At 38.5% G+C, this 21,176-nt stretch overlaps 5 protein-coding genes across 16 annotated transcripts; 3 read left to right on the top strand and 2 right to left on the bottom strand.

Annotated features, from left to right (window-relative positions):
• Positions 1–764: 764 nt before the first annotated feature.
• LOC111598209 (putative homeodomain transcription factor) lies at positions 765–5,541 on the top strand. 2 transcript variants are annotated; one of them, XM_023313347.2, is made up of 9 exons: positions 765–1,039; positions 2,336–2,403; positions 2,475–2,614; positions 2,683–3,160; positions 3,226–4,124; positions 4,186–4,364; positions 4,436–4,656; positions 4,723–4,852; positions 4,912–5,541. In XM_023313347.2, exons 2-9 carry the CDS (start codon positions 2,378–2,380, stop codon positions 5,395–5,397), a joined length of 2,559 nt encoding a protein of 852 aa, XP_023169115.2. In that variant the 5' UTR covers positions 765–1,039; positions 2,336–2,377; the 3' UTR covers positions 5,398–5,541. The 2 variants fall into 2 exon arrangements, with proteins under 2 accessions (XP_023169115.2, XP_023169116.2); XM_023313348.2 differs by having other exon boundaries at positions 2,339–2,403.
• A 776-nt stretch (positions 5,542–6,317) lies between these two features.
• Positions 6,318–8,651, top strand: LOC111597739 (probable methylcrotonoyl-CoA carboxylase beta chain, mitochondrial). The gene is made up of 4 exons (XM_023312629.2): positions 6,318–6,584; positions 6,650–6,903; positions 6,967–7,847; positions 7,902–8,651. The coding sequence occupies exons 1-4, from the start codon at positions 6,447–6,449 to the stop codon at positions 8,375–8,377; spliced, it is 1,749 nt and encodes a 582-aa protein (XP_023168397.1). The 5' UTR covers positions 6,318–6,446; the 3' UTR covers positions 8,378–8,651.
• A 79-nt stretch (positions 8,652–8,730) lies between these two features.
• LOC111597822 (microtubule-associated protein RP/EB family member 1) lies at positions 8,731–16,752 on the top strand. 11 transcript variants are annotated; one of them, XM_023313083.2, is made up of 8 exons: positions 8,731–8,849; positions 13,250–13,402; positions 13,485–13,630; positions 14,354–14,747; positions 15,883–16,037; positions 16,095–16,177; positions 16,234–16,306; positions 16,374–16,752. In XM_023313083.2, the coding sequence occupies exons 2-8, from the start codon at positions 13,282–13,284 to the stop codon at positions 16,422–16,424; spliced, it is 1,023 nt and encodes a 340-aa protein (XP_023168851.1). In that variant the 5' UTR covers positions 8,731–8,849; positions 13,250–13,281; the 3' UTR covers positions 16,425–16,752. The 11 variants fall into 11 exon arrangements, with proteins under 11 accessions (XP_023168851.1, XP_023168520.1, XP_023168684.1 ...); XM_023312752.2 differs by lacking the exon at positions 8,731–8,849 and adding an exon at positions 12,689–12,821; XM_023312916.2 differs by lacking the exon at positions 8,731–8,849 and adding an exon at positions 12,689–12,821 and having other exon boundaries at positions 14,354–14,735; positions 15,886–16,037.
• Positions 16,753–17,912: 1,160 nt separating this feature from the next.
• On the bottom strand, positions 17,913–18,726 carry LOC111601737 (CDGSH iron-sulfur domain-containing protein 3, mitochondrial). Its single transcript, XM_023318499.2, has 4 exons — positions 18,588–18,726; positions 18,375–18,531; positions 18,216–18,309; positions 17,913–18,154 (listed from the first exon to the last, which is right to left on the bottom strand). Exons 1-4 carry the CDS (start codon positions 18,633–18,635, stop codon positions 18,031–18,033), a joined length of 423 nt encoding a protein of 140 aa, XP_023174267.1. The 5' UTR covers positions 18,636–18,726; the 3' UTR covers positions 17,913–18,030.
• A 566-nt stretch (positions 18,727–19,292) lies between these two features.
• On the bottom strand, positions 19,293–20,460 carry LOC111601469 (aldo-keto reductase family 1 member B1). Its single transcript, XM_023318091.2, has one exon. It carries the CDS (start codon positions 20,322–20,324, stop codon positions 19,389–19,391), a length of 936 nt encoding a protein of 311 aa, XP_023173859.1. The 5' UTR covers positions 20,325–20,460; the 3' UTR covers positions 19,293–19,388.
• Positions 20,461–21,176: the final 716 nt, after the last annotated feature.

The following is a 21,176-nucleotide window of genomic DNA, read 5'->3' on the forward strand; positions in this document are numbered from 1 at the left end:
TTTAGCTTTTTGGCATAGCTTTCGGAATGAGCGAGAGAGCGCCAAACGGAACGCTGCATGATCGTGGAAAGAGTGTGGTGAAATTTGATTAGAATTGAGCAAATGCTCCTCACATCCTCCGCTTTGCGTTGCAATTCTTTGTTTATGCACCTCGACACTTCGGTGTATCTATAGACGCTCGGTGGTCTTACGAAACTTCCTGTAAAAACAAAACAGACAATAGCATTGTAGCAGTATTGTATATATACGCAACTGTGAGAACGAACGTGGAAAAAGCAATTGTGAAATGCGTGAAATACATACATATATACAACAGCTGCGAGCACATTTGAGGGAAAACGAAAATCATAATTTTTGATTTATGTGTGCAAATGATGAGATCTATTTATTTTTTGATTACAAAAGTGCTACACATCAAAGTGAAATATATGTGAATCAATACAAATCGCAAAACTGAGTGCGGTAAAGTGATTCAAAAAGACGTTATAAATAGTTGTTATAAATGTCCACAATACTTATATTTTGAGCAATAGTGGCTAGCAATTTATATTTATTTGCATAAATACGTTTGTAGTAGTCATACAAAAAATATAAGAAAAAAAATTATTCATTATTCTAATAAAAAAAAGAAATAAAGAATAACAATAATAATTTTTAAATTGTAAGTATCATTGGCCTTTCAGTGTCTTTATAAATACAATCGATGCATAATAACGATATTCTATCGATATTTGAATGCAGCGCAATATATTTTGCCTTACATTGTTCGGTCACACTGCACACATATCTCAGAAATTTTGTTGGAGGAAGACGTCGCCGTCGCACTTAATTCCGTCAATTAAAATATTTTGGCCATAAATGCAAGTGCAAAAGACCAACAAACAAACGTTGGTATGCGTAGTGCATGCTAAATTCGTACCAAAAACCTCAATAGACGAATAGCTGTTTTCAGTGCGCTTCGAAAAAGAAAGGACAAGGCTTTAACAGTGCAAAGATAACGCGCGCATATAAAAATCGATTCGTATTTCTTCAATTTCAGGTAAAGTGCAAATTGATGAATGTAAAGTGCATTAATTTAAAGTGTTTAACTGATATAGTTCAACAAAAATTGCAACTAAAAACGGTTCACCTTGAACTGTGAGACATTGCAGAGGCACTGAGACTTCCGCGCATACCAAAGCAATAAATAACATAACAAACCGTTTTGTGGTTGTTTTTATTTTTGGTTGCTTCTTCTTTGTATAAAAAGACATACATATTGAATTGCTAAAATTGACATTGATAATTTGTGTGCAGCTCTTCAGCTAACAGCCGCGGCGGCAGCAGCACTTGTAAGCTTTTTATCGCATTTCAATGTGAAGGTGAAAGTTATCAGCTGCTTGCAGCGCTTTGGCAATTGTAAATTTTGTTTTTGTATTTTTTTTGTTTGCCAATGGCGACTTTGCTATACCCTTTAAACTGAATTAACCAAAGCGCAATGTTGGATCATTTTGTGATTTATTATTCATAAACATATTTTAGTGTAGCCTTTTAATTAATAAGCTTTAAAAATAAAATAAAATATATGAAAAGTATATTACTTAATCAAATTTTTTTATGTTTGCCCAAACTGTTTGATAGACATACATAGCCTTGCAAAGTGCATTTAAAATTGGTTATCAGCTGCTTGTAACGGCGAATTGGCAATTGTAGAGATTTTGTTATGGATATTGGGCTGAGCTTCTGGTGACTTTGTTAAGCTCTTTTGATTTGATTTATTGAGACTAGACAATAATTTTTTTATTTATATATTTTTAAGCTGTAAAAAATGTATAGTTAACATCATTTATTTATTAAAGATCAAATTTCAAATCGCGCCAATTCTGTAATTAAGATGATATATATATATATATATATTTATATATTAGTATATATATATATATTACTGCATATGTGTTATACCTGGAAATGTGTTTTTAATAATCAATATCAAAGGCAACCTTTGCCAGCTGTTAATAATCAGTTGCACATATCGAATCTTAGGGTATTTTCTTGGAAAACTTTTGTCAGCTGGAAAAATTATTAAACTGTTGGCGGCAAAAGTATAATGAATCTAATTATTTATCAGACAGCCGTTATTAAAAGCCCATAAATCAATTATGGTCAACATAAACTCTTAGTTCTTGTTAACTAAAGCACTTGGCTAAGACAAGCTCAACGAAACCAGTTTGCCAATTAGAACTACAGTTGTTTCAGCGAAAAAACTATAGTAGATTCGTTAAATTGCCTGGCCAGTTTCAGCTGCCTGCTATAATAATAAAGATCTTTAACGATTTCTTTACTTAAATTTATTCAGCAGGGCGCGTGACAATTTGGCGGCTTATATGTCAATATTACTATGAAATTGGATGAAATTGTCGCATGGTAAGTGAACAAATTGCATCACATTCGTTTGACACACATTCAATTGTTGTTTGTTTTTTGTTGTTGTCTAGGTACCAGAAAAGAATCGGCACCTATGATAAGCAAGAATGGGAGAAAACTGTCGAACAGCGCATTTTGGATGGCTTCAATAGCATCAACTTGAAGAATACCAAACTAAAAACTGAACTCATCGATGTAGATCTAGTGCGAGGTATTTTGAAAACTAAACTCTTGAGTTATTCGTCTCTTTAATTTGATATTGTTTTCGGCTGTCAACAGGCTCGACATTTCCCAAGGCTAAGCCAAAGCAAACGCTGCTCACCGTCATTCGTCTGGCCATACTTCGATATCTGTTACTGCCCCTCTACGCACAATGGTGGGTCAAGCAGACGACACCGAATGCCTTTGGCTTCATACTCTGCCTGTACGTCACACAATTGATCAATTGGGCTGTATACATTATGCACAGCAATCGTCTAGTGCCGCTGGCTTATGTGCAGGAAACGAATGGCACGACGACAGCAGGCGCTGCTGTCGATAAGCAAACGGAGGAGAATGCCGATTTGCTTAGTGCACTCCTAATACCCTGTGCGCTTAGTTTGCTGATTAGCTTAATACACTCACAGATTGTGGCAACGAATACGGCGCCGGGTGTCAGCAATAAAAGCAAATTGCGACGTTTTTCCATGTCCACATTGGGCGAGAAACCAAATGCGCCCAGGGAGCAGCGTTTAAGGCGACGCAAGAAGTTTGTGCGGCAAGTCCAGATAATAATACTATGAAATCATATGCCTCAGCTTATTCATATTTTATAACCTACAGCTTGCGACAAGCCGAATCCGACGATTCCCAGTCGAATAGTAATCATGCATTGAGCACGCGACGTGCCAAATTGCCGCCCCTTAACACTGAAGCCAGCCCCGACTCTAAGCCCTGCAATTGCAACACAGTTCCTAGTGAGGAGATCTTCCCTTCCACAACTGCCATAACCATACATCATCATCATCAAGCAGCTGCAGCGGATAGCACAACGCTAAACGATCCGCTCTACAACCTCAGACAGACGGCAAATTCAGCATCCGAAAGCCCGCACAAGAAACGCAATGTCAATTGGCATACGCCCATACAGATCTATGCCACATTTGAACAGAATGAGCTGCCCTCGTCCAGCATTGAGCACAACAAAAGCAATGGCCCAGCTACAAATGGTGCACGTCTGGAGCCCAATTATAGGCCAGCAAATCGAAGTATTGGCGAAGACGACGGCTTCGAGAGCCTGAACAACAAAAGCTCCAGCGGCGAGGACAACAACCATTCGCCCAATGTCAACAGTGCTCCAAATGCTGGCAGCACAACAAATGTCGTCACAGTGCCGCCAACTCATCTCCGTCTGCGTCTCAATGTGAGCAGCAGCAACAATACGACAGCCGATTCAACTGATAAAATCACCCATGAATCCACCAGCAGCTGTGCGGAATCGGACGAATGTGACGATGCGGATATTATATCAAGTCCAGCTTCAGCTGGCACACAGGAGTGCAATACATCTGCGACCGATTGGCTAGGCGTCACAACCAACAGCGAAGATTGTAGCTATACATCCGAATTGGATCAATCCGATGGCGGCTATAGTAAGCATCAGGCATGCAGCGATGAAGAGATGCCAGAACTGGACATAACGCCAACGACTATACTTAATCCGCACAGCAGCCTGGACCGCAGTGAGTTGGAAATGATTGATATTATGATTCCTCAATGAATAACCAATTTCTAATCTTTCAGTTAGTTGCACCATCTGGGATCAACGCGATGCCAAGAAGGCCCAAATGTCTGTCTTGGAAATAGCTTCGTGCATTATCGAACGCGTCGATTCGCTGGGCGTGACCAATGATTATATTTATATAGGCGTCTTTTTCTCGTTTCTGCTGACGTTCATACCCACATTTTGCAGGCTATGCGAGGTACGTGACGTGGCTATTAGTGTTTGCTAACTCTGCTCATATTTAACTTGCCATTTTCTTTTTCTTGCCAGATCACAATTGATGCGGATAAGGCTAATGAGATAAGCTATTTCTATATGCCACAATTGCTGTGGAAGAAGTCGTCGTCCTCGTTTTTTACACTATTAGGCTTTGCCTTTGGCGAAGAGCAATGGGAACGTACAGTGCTGGCGCTGGGCTTTGTGCAACGCCTCTGCCTGACGCTTATATTGTTTATGATATTCGCTGTGGCCGAACGCACCTTTAAGCAGCGGTAAATTGAAACAAATTCGCTTTGTTTTGTGCCTTTTCTCATGCCCTTTTGCGTTTTTCTTTTTAGCTTTTTGTATGCCAAGTTATTTTCACATCTGACTTCCTCGCGACGTGCTCGCAAATCGAATCTGCCGCATTTTCGACTCAACAAAGTGCGCAATATTAAGACCTGGCTGAGCGTGCGCTCCTACTTGAAGGTACAGCTATATTATACACCTTAAGCTCGTGACTACATATGCTTCTGTTGATTTTCTAGAAACGCGGTCCGCAGCGTTCGGTTGATATTATTGTATCGGCCGCATTTATAGTCACTTTGCTGCTTTTGGCTTTTCTGAGCGTGGAGTGGCTAAAGGATTCGGTTAATTTGCATACGCATCTCACGCTGGAGGCGCTCATTTGGTCCATTACGATTGGCATCTATTTGCTGCGCTTCATGACGCTTGGCCAAAAGATTCAGCATAAATATCGCAGCGTTTCGGTATTAATAACTGAACAAATCAATTTGTATTTGCAAATCGAACAAAAACCTAAGAAGAAGGAGGAATTAATGGTCTCAAATAGTGTGCTAAAGCTGGCCGCCGATCTGTTAAAGGAGCTCGAAACGCCATTCAAGATCTCTGGTCTCAGTGCCAATCCATATCTGTTCACAACCATCAAGGTGGTCATCCTATCTGCTCTCTCGGGCGTGCTAAGCGAGGTGCTGGGCTTTAAATTGAAGCTACATAAAATTAAAATTAAGTAAGCCAAAACAAAAAAAAAAACGGAAACTAAATTTAAATAAAACTAATAGAATTAGCGAATGGAGGTACAGCAAGAAACAGACGGCGGCCGAAACGTATGTTATATTTTTGTAGTACAATTTTTTGGAATGCTTTAAAAAAAAAAACAAATAAGAAAAACTAAACAAAAAATCTCTACAATATCTAAATTATCTAAATATAGTTTATATACAAAATAACAAATTTAAATAGTTAATAAATTAAGTAAGCCAATGTTTATGTTTTTGTCATGTGATTGTTTATCAGCGTTAACTATATTAACTATTATTGTACCACTAATGCTATAGGCCACTATATATTTATAGAGATATATCTATATTTCTACATGTACGTATCTGATAGATATTAGAGCGTCGTGCACAATCACATTTAACATTGTTCGCAGAACCTTTTAGCATAGCAAAATATATATGTATATAAATATATACATATATAAATATCTATATACCATCTATAAATGTTTATGTATGTCGTTTTCCTAATTGTAGTCTAAAAGTTAATAACGTTATTCAGTCACACGTTCAATTCAAAAATATTTAATATCTAATAAAATTTACCAAAGTCTACAAATTTATTGTGTAATAATAAATTATTAACAAGTGAAAAGTATTTAAAGTTTGATGATAACAAAAATATAGATTTTATGTATTTTAATTCGTTTAAAAATTAGTTAAGTCAGCTGGTCAAACTATTTAAGCTTTGGCCCCAAAAAAAGCGAATCTGGTATGCATATATATACCTTTGGGATATCAGCGCGAACAGTATTTAAATGTTAGCGCCAAAAAATAGATATTTGTGTGAACTTTCCTGTGAATCTGATAAGCATAAGTTTTTGACTTATTCTCCTAGATGGCGCTTGTACTGAGACTGACAGCTGATCGCGCAGTGCAGTGTGACCATCTTTGGCTTACACACGCCGCCACACCTGACGTAACAGCGTTTTCGCATTTGCTGTGATCTTTAAACTCGACAAATTCCTATTATTTATTTGATTAAAAATAAGCCACCAAACATGCTGAAGCTTCCACTGACTCAACTGCTGAGGCATTCCATGGCCAACCAACTGTTGCGCAGCCAAACGCGCCTTTTACACTTGGGCGAAGCCAATGTGCTCAGCAGCGAAATTGATAAGCAATCAGTCGAGTATAAGGTAAATATGGAAAACACATCAGCTGCTTAAGGTAATATATATATATATATATATCTCCATAAAAGGATAATGCTAGCGAGATGCGCAAGTTGGTTGGAGAGCTGCGTCAGCTAACCAGTCAGGTGTTAACAGGTGGCGGCCCTAAGGCCATCGAGCGTCACACCTCGCGCGGCAAGTTGTTGGCCAGGGAACGCATTAATCTGTTGCTGGACAAGGGCTCACCTTTCCTGGAGCTGAGCACCTTAGCTGGTCATGAGCTGTATGGCGATGAGCTCGTCAATGCCGGTGGCATTGTTACAGGTGTAGGCAGGGTGTGCGGGTAGGCGTGTCACTTGAGGCTGATTGTGATTTATTTACTGATTTATCACTCTCTTCCCTGCAGCACCGAATGCGTGGTGGTGGCGAATGATGCCACCGTCAAGGGCGGCAGCTATTATCCCATAACAGTGAAGAAGCATTTGCGTGCCCAGGAAATAGCTCAGGAGAATCGCTTGCCCTGCATCTATTTGGTTGATTCCGGTGGCGCCAATTTGCCACGTCAGGCGGAAGTGTTTCCGGACAAGCTGCATTTCGGGCGCATCTTCTACAATCAGGCGAATATGTCAGCTCAGGGCATACCACAAATTGCCGTTGTTATGGGCAGCTGCACAGCTGGCGGAGCTTACGTCCCAGCCATGGCAGATGAGAGCATCATTGTGAAGAAACAGGGCACCATCTTTTTGGCTGGCCCACCGTTGGTCAAGGCAGCCACTGGCGAGGAGGTGTCTGCCGAGGATTTGGGTGGCGCCGATTTGCACTGCAAGACTTCCGGTGTCACGGATCATTATGCTGTGGATGATGAGCATGCTCTGTATCTGGCCAGGCAAATCGTTAGCAATCTCAACTTGGATGCAACGAATGCTTACAATGAGCAACTGCAGCATTCCAGTAAACAGAATTTCGGCTCAGCCACGCCAGCAGCAGTTGTGGAGGAGCCGCTGTACGATCCAAAGGAACTCTACGGCATAGTTGGACCCAATCTAACAAAGAGTTTTGATGTTCGCGATGTCATTGCTAGAATTGTGGACGGCAGTCGCTTCACTGAGTTCAAGAAGCTCTACGGCGAGACTTTGGTTTGCGGATTTGCCAAGCTCTATGGCAGCACTGTCGGCATAGTGGGCAACAACGGTGTGCTCTTCTCGGAGAGTGCTCTAAAGGGCGCACATTTCATACAGCTGTGCGCGCAGCGTAAGATTCCACTGATCTTCCTGCAAAATATAACGGGTGAGCAACTACATCATGATTCAGTTAACAATGCCTAATGCTATTTCGCTATAGGCTTCATGGTGGGCCGCGATGCTGAGGCTCATGGCATTGCCAAGAATGGCGCCAAGATGGTCACCGCCGTTGCCTGTGCGAATGTGCCCAAGTTGACGGTGATCATTGGCGGCTCCTATGGCGCCGGCAATTACGGCATGTGCGGTAGAGCCTATTCGCCGAGGTTCCTTTACATGTGGCCCAATTCACGCATCTCTGTCATGGGCGGCACACAGGCTGCCAATGTGCTAGCGCAGATCACCGAGGATCAGCGTAAGCGCGCGGGCAAAGAATTTAGCGAGGAGGAAGCGCAGAAGCTAAAGACTCCAATTGTGGAAATGTTCGAAAGGGAGGGTTCACCCTATTACAGTACAGCACGCTTGTGGGACGATGGCATTATTGATCCAGCAAATACAAGGCAAGTGCTTGGCCTGAGCCTTAAGGCAGCTCTAAATAATTCCGTACAGGAAACCAAATTTGGAGTTTTCCGCATGTAGAAAAATTTGAATGTTAAAAACTTGACATTTACATTTTTCTGTGAGATTTCTATGCATTTGTGAGCATTTAATGTTCAAATATGTTGTAACTGTTGCATTTATTAGTGTTAAGTGAAAATGTGTTGTAAACTTGTTTGCCATTTTTTTGTATACACAATGGGCGTGGCCCGGCAAGTTGTTTTTAAATTTAAATTAAACTGCGATCGATACTGAGTAAAGTTGTTAACAGCATCGGCTTATCGATATGACACAACTATGTTAGTTACTAACAGTGCCTTAATGAGTATAACATTTGCGCGTGTATATTGCTAACACTCAACACAAATTTAGTTATACAACACTAAAGCAGTCGATAACACTACCTGAAAACAGTTCGTCATAGAATTTGGATTTTCTTTGTCATTAATAACGTTGGAATAATAATAAGAGCGGTTAATTTAAATCAGCGGCTATATAAATTACAATTAAATAGGTGAGTGTATAATGGTCCAGTTAAGTGAAACAGTGGCATAACCTGTATCCAAGTGAATAGTCATATACATGTGTGAGTGTGCGTGTTGGTGAATGTTGCGGCTGCGGCGGCTCTTTCTCTGCGTTATTTTTTTGCCTGCTCCATCTTGAGTGTGCATGGCAAAATCTAGAAGTAGCGTCAGCAGAAAAGAAAGTTCAACGGCAAAAAAATGCGAGAGAGTAGCGCGTGTATGTGGCGATTTTAAAATAGCCTTGCCGAAAACTTCAAGTGCACACACTTGGGCACACATAAGTAGGAGAAAATATCTGTACATGATGCGCACCGATGCAGCAGTGTGCGTGTGTAATACTCCCTGTTGTACGCATATAAATGTCGCAGGCGTCTGTGCGCATTTTGTGTCGATGTGTGTGCCCAAAAATAAAATGTGTGCGTGTTGCTGCCTACATATGCATGTGAATGTTTGCGTGTGTGTGGCTTCTGCTGTGCGCTTGCAACAGGAACAGCCATAAAAATTCCACTGCCGCATTGCAATTACAAATCGTCAAGCCTTTGCGGCTAATCTGCCGAGTCGATGCCGTTACCTCTTCTTTCTTTTGGCTTTTGCCACTTAACATTTCTACTACCTGCCGCAAGCGCAATGCATTTTAAGCCAGACGAGTGTTGCCATACGTTTTTCATTTTGTCAGCTTACTTTTTGCATTTCCTGTGCGCTCAGGTGTTGCTTTTGTTTCAGTTGCTGCCAATTCCAATTTATTTGCATGACGTCATCGGCAGTATGTCAACTCGTTATGTGGTCTATCTGTCAACCCCCGCACATTGTTGTCCATCGACGTTTGTGCATGTATGTGTCTGCCTTACTGATAGCTGGTTCAGGTTCGAACGCCTTGGCTTGTTTTTTTTTAGCTGGCTACTATTTTTTTATTGGCTTCATGAAAATTGCTGAGCTAGCGGCATTGACATAGACGCCAACGCTGACGCTCTCATCAAAAACTCGCCGGCTTTTTCACACATTCACAGATCACACGCACACGCACACATGCATGCGGTAATATCTTTATGTTTGTATGAGTATGTTTAGGTGGGGTATGCAGCTCATATGGTTTTGCTTACATTAAGCTAAGATTGGAGTTTAATTATGACAAGCGTGTGCCGATAATCGATTGATCGATGTCGTTAATTATCGTTATGTAAAATTGCTCATTAGCAATATATATCGATGGGCTAGTTGATGAGTGGTTCGGTTTGTGTTGTAGTCGCGCTTAATTAGTTGGCAACGACATTTGCCACAACTTCCGCTGCAGCGCACACACACATGCAAACGGCAATCAAAACACCCCCGCATACACACACACTTATCAGCGGCCATCGACAATGGCAAACAAAAACAAATTCCCCCTTAATGAGTTTTCAACTTGTTGTGTATTTGGGGCAGTTTTGCCTGCCATAGTTGGCGCACTTCAATCAATAAACAACAACAACAACTGCAACAATACGGAATGGCAGAAGGAAATAACATGAATTATCTTTCAGCATGCCGCAGCTTAAATACCCTTTCATATATTTGGCAGCTGTGTGTGGGGTATATAAATTTTGTATATACCGCGATATATATGATAGGATTTTTCTCATGACTAGCAGAACTGTTAGACTTAGATATATGATATTTTGTCAGACTATCGTGCTTGTGCCACTAAATGTGGCATGATATGGTAGTTCTACCCTACCACGCTCCTTTTGTGTTTACTCTACTTTACTCTCTGCTGCGTGACACACTTAGTAACAATAGCATAGTACCCCCATTGGCTAGGGTATAATAACTCGCATTTGTATTAAGTTCCGGCATTTGCTTCCAACTTCAGTTTATATCACAACGCGCCCTTTTTTGGGTTCAATGCACTTGTGGCAAAACTTTACACACACACACACACATGCACACTCACTTGGAGCTGTGGCCTGATATATTTTTAGGTACATTGCGGTTGCGTCTAAACGAAATGCCGGCTAATTTAATTTTCTTTATCAACGTGTCGCCTCTCTGCGTGGTCCACGCTGTGGCATTGGTCATGCTTTTCTTTCTATTTCTTTTCATTTTTTATAAACTTCTGCTCTTGATAATGCCAAATGCCGGTGACTAAGAGCCGCTGCTGCCACTCGAACATCATCGGCTGCGTCGGCAGCGAACCGTTGACAAACCGCAGCAGCAGTAGCAGCAACAGCAGCAGTCGCTGCCACAGTCCAAGTTCATTGTTCGTTGGCTCCAGTCTCGCACGGATTGCGCTGCTATCGCCACATTTTACTGTGTTTGTGTTTGTTGCACTTTATTGTACTTGTTTCTTCTTCTTGCTTCATTCCAATTTTAATTTTCGCCTCTGATTGTGCCTTGGCGGGCGCCCGCGCGTTTGCATGTCGCTTGCATTTTACGCTCTCGTAAGTTTTCTGGAGCTTACAATCGTTTCAAACCATAAGGAATACGAGCGTGTTCTTCAATTATATTAAATAGTGCGTTTCATCTGAAACTTGCTCGTGTACGCAAAGTGTGAAAAGAAGTTACATAAATTGTTGGTAAGACTTTTGTAAAGGATGATTGGAGGATGTAGCTAAACCTCTCTGAGCTCCCCTTATGATTTCCATCTATAGTTTTTCCTTTAGGGTGGAGTAAAGGAATAGCAGTAAAATCTTGTTCTATATACTTATCTTTCTTATATCATAAAATATCTTTTCTTTTTCTCTTTTCTTGAGTTGTCTATTTTTACCGTTAGACACTTAGTGCTTCTATCAACATTTACACGCACTTTCTCTCTCACACATAGTTCTTAGCTTAAAACATCGCCTTTCTCTGCAGTTCTCACGAATCCCAACAAGGTCTTCTGCCACTAACTATCAACATTCACTTGCACTTTCTCTCTCTCTCTCCTCTGTAATTCTCAGGAATCGAAGTAACGCCATTTTAGCAATCTCGGTGTTTATTTGTCACTGTTTATAGACAATTTGATTAGTTTTTGTTTTATTGATACTAAAGAAAACGTGTTTTGCTGAATTTGATATACGTATGTGTGTAGGCTGTCAGAACTGGGTACGGAATATCTGCTAGTTGTTTTAATTGATGTTTTGTAAACACACTAATGCTTTGATAACGAGTCAGACTTTTAGAGCAATTATTATGTTGGATTATTTTTTAAGTGAACGATAACAAATTGATTGTGATTAATTGTTGTATGAAGCATTTTCGAGCTGTTGTCTTAAGTGATTTTATTCCAATTCCAATTGTGAACATAGTCGCTTTCTATTTATAGGCTGATTAACTAATCCAAATGCTTTGTTTTGGCTTGAAAGTTCGACTTAAAACTATTCATTTGATTCGCAATAGAAGAAAAAGTCTCAGGGAATTAGATCTAGATATGGCATAGTCATTCAAGGCATTTGGATATCGTAAGCATTTCGGCAAAGCTTCTCATAGGCTTATATTTATGCAAAATGCTCAACACACCAATCATTCTTTGTTAATATATGCAACAATTTCGCTATCTCACAAAACTTGCGTTAAGATAATCGAAAGGCTGTGACAAATGCCGAACAACAAACGTCTTTTGTGTCTATTCAGCATATTTATCTGCTGACATTCGAATTGTTTTTGCTTTTGACGCCATTAGAAATCGATGTTTCACCTGAAAGCCAATTAACTGATTGATTCGGCATAGAATATAGGCGTTTGTAGCTCTTAAAATTAGATGATTCTGCCATGTGTCATGAGTGGAACATCTGAAGTGATGAGATCGCTGCTGATGATTTTGAGTAGGCCTTGATTTAAATGGAATTTGACAGTGTTTTATTTCTATCATCACTTAACGTAGCTTAACGAAAAATTTGAAAAAATTAACTAAAAAAATATTTTAAATGTGCCTAAAATAAAACCACCAAACAGGAACTTTAGCAAGAATTAAAATAGGAAACAACAAAAAATAATGTCAAACCGTATGTAATATACAAATTATAAAAGGCAATTAGTCGTCGTCGCAAAGTAAAATTTGGTCAAAGTAGTAAAAGCAAATGTTGCATACAACTTTCCTGTGTGTACATGTGTCTCTCTTAGTCTCGTGCCACTAGTAATCAACTGCATGCCACATGCATGCCACTGCTGGCTGTTGCATTTGATTGTTTCGTGTGTGTGTGTGTGATTATTATGATCTTGATATTGAAGGCACGCACATGTGCAACGCTTCAATGCACAAATAAGCAAACACACAAAAAACTATTAAAAATGAAAGAGAAAAAATTAAGCAATTATAAGCTGAGCCATATAATTAACAGCATTAACCACTCCCACACACCTATCCTTATATGTACTTTGGTTAATTGCAAAAAATAAAGAAATAATATCTACTTATATTTTTCTTTTTTAGAAACGAACAACAAGAGAGCAGAATACAGAGACATGGCTGTTAACGTATACTCCACAAATGTGACGTCCGAGAACTTATCGCGTCACGATATGTTGGCCTGGGTGAACGATTGCCTGGCATCGCAATTCTCCAAAATTGAGGAACTGTGCACGGGTAGCTCTATAACCTTCAACGATCTATTGAACTGTGTAAATTAATTGCTGTATTTTGTTGTTGGTTTCGTGTCCATATTTAGGCGCTGCTTACTGTCAGTTCATGGACATGTTGTTCCCAAATTCAGTGCCCGTCAAGCGTGTCAAATTCCGCACAAATCTGGAGCATGAATATATACAGAACTTTAAAATCTTGCAGGCGGGTTTTAAAAAGATGTCGGTGGACAAGGTAAATTCTATGTGCTTTTAACTCTCGCTTCCTATCTCCTTCTCTCTCTCTATCTCTGCTATTTGCTCTCTTGCTCTTTACATCGATTTTGTTAAATTTTTACAATATTTTATTTGATTTGTTCAATGCTCGAGTTTTTTAGTTGATTAATTTTTGATTGAAACACTTTTTGCACACTTAACAAATTGAATTAATTTAATAGCTCAGTGCTGTGTGTGTTGTGATGATCTTTTGTGCACGCCACAATCATTGTAATTGTAATAATAATTATTATAATTCGTTTAAAACTTACAAAATTTGATCAATTTTATTAGACTTTTGAAACTTTTTTGATATTTTATTTGAATTAAAAATTTGTGTAACATGAGACTATTAGGAAAGTAGAAATTCCATTTGAAATTTGAAAATATTTTACTCGAAAGTAAAGCTGATAATTGACTTAAAGTTATTAAAAATTTATTTTTCATTTAAATTAAAATATATATAAAATCAATTGAGGAACACAACAAACATTTTTATAAACAAAATCTTGCGACAAGTTTTATGTACACTTAACTTTTATATGTGCGTAACTAACTGACAATTTCCGTTACAAATCAACAACAACAACGACAACAACAACAATGCAAATGGCAAATAAAACAACCACAACAACAACAACAATATTTAAAACATCGACGATAACAACAATAACTACAACAACAACATCCACGACGACGACAGATAATACCAGTTGATAAACTTATTAAGGGACGTTTTCAAGACAATTTTGAATTTCTGCAATGGTTCAAGAAGTTTTTCGATGCAAATTATGATGGACACGAATATGATCCATTGTCGCAGCGGAATAACGTGAAGCTAGGCAGCGGTGGAGGCGGCAGTCATACTGGCAGCGGAATCGGCAGCAGCATCAATGAACTGCACACCGTACACCGCCGGCAGCAAGTGCAGCACTCATCACATTCACAGACACAATCGTCGCAGCATCCGCCACTCGTCAGCAATGGGCGCACTGTCTCGATGCGCAGCAAAACGGGTATGGGATCGCTGAGGAATGTTGTGGAAGATTTTGAAATTGTTAAGAATGAAAAAGAAGCTGTTGACGGTGATGGTCGCTGTATGCGAGTGTTTATTCTTTGTTCTAATTACTTTCATTTTATATAAAAAAAAAAAAACAAAAAAAAAAAAAGAAAAACGAACGTGAAGCACGCGGAAGCGTTGACTGCATACCACGAAAGGCACGCACACACAACAACACAACACGCACAACCAAAACTCCAATAAGGAAATTGGCACATACACACCCACACCTCAACACACACCAATACACACACACACACATGCCCTCAAATACATCGTCTTTTGAATTGTTTGTTTGTCTCTTTGTTTTTAGTGTGCACATTTCTCTCATATATTTATATACTTTTGTTTTTGAGTTGATTTTGAAATTGTGTTGTCTGTCTCTTTAGTTGTTCTGTAATTTCTATTATTTTTTTATTTTTTGTTTTTTGTTGTTTACTCATTTCATTCCAAGTACACTGCATTATTATTCTCTTTCTCTCACTTTCACACATTTTACTTTTAGATAATACCCATTGACAAATTGATAAGGGGTCGATTCCAAGATAATTTTGAATTTTTACAATGGTTCAAAAAGTTCTTCGACGCCAATTACGATGGCAGAGATTATGATGCCAGCGCTGTACGCGAAGGTGCACCAATGGGCTATGGCCCTGGTAATGCCAAATCTCTGCCAGGCACAAGCAGCGGCGGCGGCGGCGGCGGCGGCGTTGCTGGCTACAGGCGTGTGCCAACAGCGACGGCAACACGGCCAACAGCAGCAACAACAACGACAGCCACAAAGCCCAGTATGTTCTCTTGGTTTGGTTTCGTTTGCTTGCCAGTCCACTCTACATAATAACAACAGCATTTATATTATATGTAGCCAAATCATTTTGTTGTACATATGTTAAATATTACTCATCTAAATCATAACAACTACAACTAATACTAACGTTAACAACTACTCACATCTATATCTACTCTACTACTATAATTTAACAAAACTTGATTGCACAAAATATCTCAAAAAAATTGAAACTCAACAAAGCGCTACTTGAAAGCCAAACATTTGACGTGCTTCACGTTTGTTAAATATTCAATATAGACTCCATAAATAATTGCTAACAGTACATTAACTATCATATATATAAAAGATTAACCTATTTAATATATTTCTTTCACAATCCAAGCAGTTTCTAAGGTACCGCCACGCACAAACAACGCGACGCCGCCGAATAGAATGACAGTGGCAACAACGGGAGCTGTTAAGAAAAATGATGCGGTTACAGCGCAATCGAATCAGCAGATCGAAGAACTGTCTAATCAGGTTCGTCCTGAGGTGGAAGTATGCAACTAAACATTATTTATATTGGTTTTGTCTGTTCATATCATCCTTTCAAAGATTATGGATATGCGTCTGAATCTGGAGGGTTTGGAGAAAGAGCGTGATTTCTATTTCTCCAAGCTGCGCGACATTGAAATACTGTAAGTGAAATTAAATCTTTTAATTACAATAATTAATACTCTTTAAACATTTTTAGATGCCAGGAAGCTGATGAGGCCGAACCAGCTCAGTTAGTTCAAAAGATTTTGGATATTCTTTATGCAACTGAGGTAAGCGAGAGTGTCTTTCGTAATTAAACAACTTGCATAATCTAATTGTGTTTTGGCACCACAACAGGATGGCTTTGCGCCACCAGACGACGCACCACCAGAGGATGAAGAATACTAAAGTATATAGTCAACAGCCCACGATTAATTGTTTGCTGCATACAATATCAGAAAGAAAAACAAAACAAAAAAACGAACGGATTACATTTTAAGTCAAATTGCTGCGCTAAACAAACTTTTCAAACTGAAACTAAATTCAAAAAATATAACAAACTATAACTTTATACAAGTGGAACCAAACTAACCAACGAATCAAACAAACAAACAAAAAAATACAGACAAAGCAATACACTCAAAAACGTATACACTCACATACAAATAGAGAGATAACAAAGGATATTACACTGGAAGGAAAAGTATTGTATGGCAACAACAAATACACACAAGCATATAGTATATATATATAAATATATACATTACACATGTACACTAGTTATTAAAAAAAAGAATATTAATTCAAATTTGGCCTAGTAATTATGTAAATTATCCATTATTAAATGACAATAGGCAGCATACCGATCGAACACGATTATTGAAATATATTATAGCAATTATAATATATGTACAACACGTTAGAAGAACTGCTCACTTTTGTTGAAGACAAAGCTGTGTTAAGTTGCCCAAGCATCTGCAATTGATCGATCCAATTAACAATATTTAAAGAGAAACCCATTCGTGTTCTGTCGGCTGCTGCTATTGATATTTAGTAAATTAGGCGTCAAAATTGTTTGTAGTCGGACAACCACAACAAAACATCACAAAAACAACAGCAAGCAAACACGTCACACAAACTGGAGTGACGTGACACACAAAATTGTTAAGAAGAATATTTAATTAAATTTATAACAATTAGTAATTGTTTTTGTTGTTGCTGTTTCGTTTGTTGATTTGGTTTTGCTGTAAATGCGAATTTCTTTTTTTTTCTGAACAAAAACATGAATTTATAAGTTTTATTTACAAAATTTTCATTGACTTTTTTGTTTTTTTGAGTGTAGTTTTGTGTGTGTAGTGAAATCAAAGTTGGAAAATTGTAAAATGTGAAGTTTACGTAGTTTATGCAGATGAGTTTGGTATATTTTTTCAGTTTCTCAACGTTTTTCTTTTCAACATTAACTAATCATGTGGAGTGCATGATGAATCATGAATATAGTAGTATCTAAGCCAATTTTTGCTCTATCAACCACCTCTTTTTTATGTGTAAAAATCCGAACTTTAAAAAATTTAAATAATAAAACGAAAACAACTTGCTAATTTCTAAAAAAAAACACAAGTAACCGTTTCTTATGATTTTTTATCTATAAACAATTTAATATGAATGAAATTTATTTATACAGTGAATTTTGAAACATTTTCTAAATTTTGATTTTTCCAAAGCTGTAAATATTTTGTTGAAGCTTGTAAAATCATTACTAAACATTAATAAATTTATAAAGTATACATACAAATATATAGATATATACATTACATATACTTACATACATATAATGTATGTGATTCGGGCTACAAAGCATTTATTTATGTGTATGTATAATGTTCTATAAACTAGAATAAAACAAGTGTTGCTTCTTGAATTCAAAAATTTATCTTCGTGCATTTCTCATTGGACAAACACACTACAAAATGCATTACACATTAAACAAAATGTTCTTTTCATGTATAAAGTTAATTTATTTAACGGCTGTTTGAATGTGCTGCTGCTTGTGGGTGCCATCGCAGAAGGGACGATGCGTAGTGTGTTTGCAGTTGCATAGCCAATAATCGCCCGTTTTCTCCACTTTGAAACGTATGGGCCTGTGGTGAATAACATGCGTTAATAGCAATTAACATACCATAACTGTATAAAGATATTCACCTCAGTTTAATTTTAAGAAATTCATTTCTGTGCGTTCCATCACACAGCGGCTGAGATTTGGATTTTCCGCAGAGGCACCAGCTGTAAGTCTTGTCTGCGTGCGGTCGATTATGTAAACGTGCTTGTTATATTATATTATTTGTGCGTGGTTTAAGTTACCTTTGTCCAAGTGCAGTTTAAATGGTCGCTTATCGAATACGGCGCCATTTTCCTTTTGCAAAGTTGCCGTTTGCTTATCCTCGAGCAAATTTTTTGGTATTGTTTTGGCAGTTGCCGCATCGGAGCTTGATTTGGCGCTTGTGCTGTAACAAAGTTGCTGCAACGAATTTTATCAATATATAAATCTATTTAAGTGCGGGTAAGTAAAACAACCTTCACGACCCAGTGTGTGGGCAGTTTCTGCCTTAATATAATTGACATTTTCGCAAAAAATATATTTTTGACCAACAGCTTAAAAGTAAAAAGCAAGTCTTAACAGCTGTTCCTTATTTCAGTGTGTACCTATTAAAGTAAACACAAAACAAATGTTCACCCTAAACAACGTGCGAATTGGTGAAACACCAAAACAGTATTTAAATACTAAAACCAATAAAACGTGACACACCAACCTGTTGATACTCTTTTGTTTATGAAGTTAATTATAAATATATAATTATGGCTCTTCCAACTATTATTTGTTGGTGATGACTGACACGCAAGATCATTTACCGCCCGCACCCCCCTGAACTATTTTTGATTTCACCATGAAATCCGTCAACTGATAAGACAGACACTTCAAATCCCGGTGACAAATATGACAGCGTTTAGCAGATATGATTTTCAATGCGTCTGGAATAGAAACTAGTGAACGTAACAATTGCATTAAATAACTTGTGCGCTTTATCTCTGAACACAATCATTCTCGGGTTTTTTTAGTTCACGTTGAAATGAAATACATATTTAATAATCAAAAAACTTGGCAACCTTCTACTTTAGCTAACCCCATTTACGTAAGATACTAAGATAAGATGCCAGCAGACTAAGTATTTTTGTTGTTGCTCTTTTTTTCTGCTTTTCTTTTATCAAACGAAACTCATTTACAAGCTGATTAGCAAGTTGTTGTTTGCAATACAACCCTGTGTTTTGTGTTTATTAATAAAAAAATACTAAGCAAGCTTATGCGGTAAGTAAAACCTAGAATTGATCGTTAAATGGATAATATTTATGTCCGGACATCCCGCTAAATGGCACTGTGCGGACGCCTGTATGATATTTCTGCATGAGGGCCAGATCCTCCTGCTGCAGCTCGAAGTCGAAAACATTGAAATTCTCCTCAATTCGCTTTTTATTTGAAGACTTCGGCAATGGCACAACGCCAATCTGTATGAGATAACGCAGGCAAATCTGTGCGCTGCTGCGACCATATTTCTTGGCCAACTGCTGCGCACGCTCATCGTAGAGGAAGGGCGGCCAGTGGCGCGCAGGCTGTGGCCTCGCCAGTGGGCAGTAAGCGCAGATGATCAAGCCATGCTGTTTGGCATGTTGACGCAGTTGCTCCTGCTGGAAGGCGGGATGGCATTCGACTTGATTGACCACCGGCTTAATACGACAATTTTCAAGCACACGCAATGTTTGGGCCGCATTGAAATTAGATAGGCCAATGCTGCGTGTCAGTCCGAGATCAACAAGTTTCTCCATTTCCCGCCAGGTATCCAAGTAATCGACGTCCGTTAGCTCCAAGGTGCCATGCACATTGTTATCGTTGTGGAACTTTTGGCCAATTGGCATGTGCATCAAATACAAATCAATATAGTCCAGGCCCAAGTTGCTCAAGCTCATGCGAAAGGCGCGCTCCACCAGCGGAGGATCGTGATGAATGCCGCCCAGTTTGGTGGTCACGAATACATCCTCACGTCTGATCACGCCTTGGTCGATTTTCTCTCGTATCGCTTTGCCCACCTCATGCTCGTTCTCGTAGACGAACGCGGTGTCAATGTGTCTGTAGCCGATGTCGATGGCATCACAGGTCGCTTGATAGGCTTCCGATTCATACGATTTCCAGGTTCCCAAGCCCAGTATGGGCATCTCCTGGCCATTGCTTAATTTAATTTTTGGCGCTACTTTTGGCATTGCTCTGATAATTTATTACAAATTTAATTTTTTTAAATATATATATTTAGCTTCTTTTTTTTAATGAAGATCCGCGTTTTGTTCCACTGCGCAATCAGTTCCACCACGTCCAAGGTTTAGTGAGCAACTAGCGTGTCGCTCAGCCAGCCGGTTTTAATATACCATATATGTATGATTCAGCAATCGGTACCGTAGTATTGTCATAAAAAAGCCCGCATCTCTCTAAATACCCTGTAAGCATAGGATTGCTCAAATGGTTATGTTAAATAGGTCTCTTTTATACTAGCAAAAATTCTGTTGATATTCTGATTTAAATATTATAAAATATTTAAATTATTTTTATCCTAATTAAAATAATGGAATTAAATAATTGAATTGCTGAACTCCAAAGCTTTTTCTGAACACTATTCAAATTTGTACTTATAATAAACAGACTTCCAGTCAAACGACTTCTTTTGTCACTATTGTCTGCTCTACTATAACGAACTTACTAAATTTCCAGGGTATGTACACATTAGTTACTCGGCAAGCTCTACAAACTCGCTCGCTGAGTCATGCGATGAAAGCACAGCTGTTGCGGTATTTCCCCCTCACAAAAGCTTTCGCTCACGAGCTTTTTTCTCGCGCTTTACCTGAACTTCAAATTCAAATTAAATTTCTTTTTTTTTGTTGTTTTTTTTTCTGCTAACACATAAAAGTTTTTATTTGAATATTAGTTAAGTTTGAAAATGTTAGACATTCAAAGTTACAATGCTGTCCATATGCTTAGGTTCTGTTTGCAACATTTACAGATTATTGTTAAAATATGTTGTAGCTTTGCATAAATTTTTTATGTTTTGGTAATTGTGATTT

Source organism: Drosophila hydei, unplaced genomic scaffold, assembly GCF_003285905.1.
Source record: "Drosophila hydei strain 15085-1641.00,03,60 unplaced genomic scaffold, DhydRS2 tig00008122-arrow-pilon, whole genome shotgun sequence".
Classification (NCBI taxonomy): Eukaryota; Metazoa; Arthropoda; class Insecta; order Diptera; family Drosophilidae; genus Drosophila; species Drosophila hydei.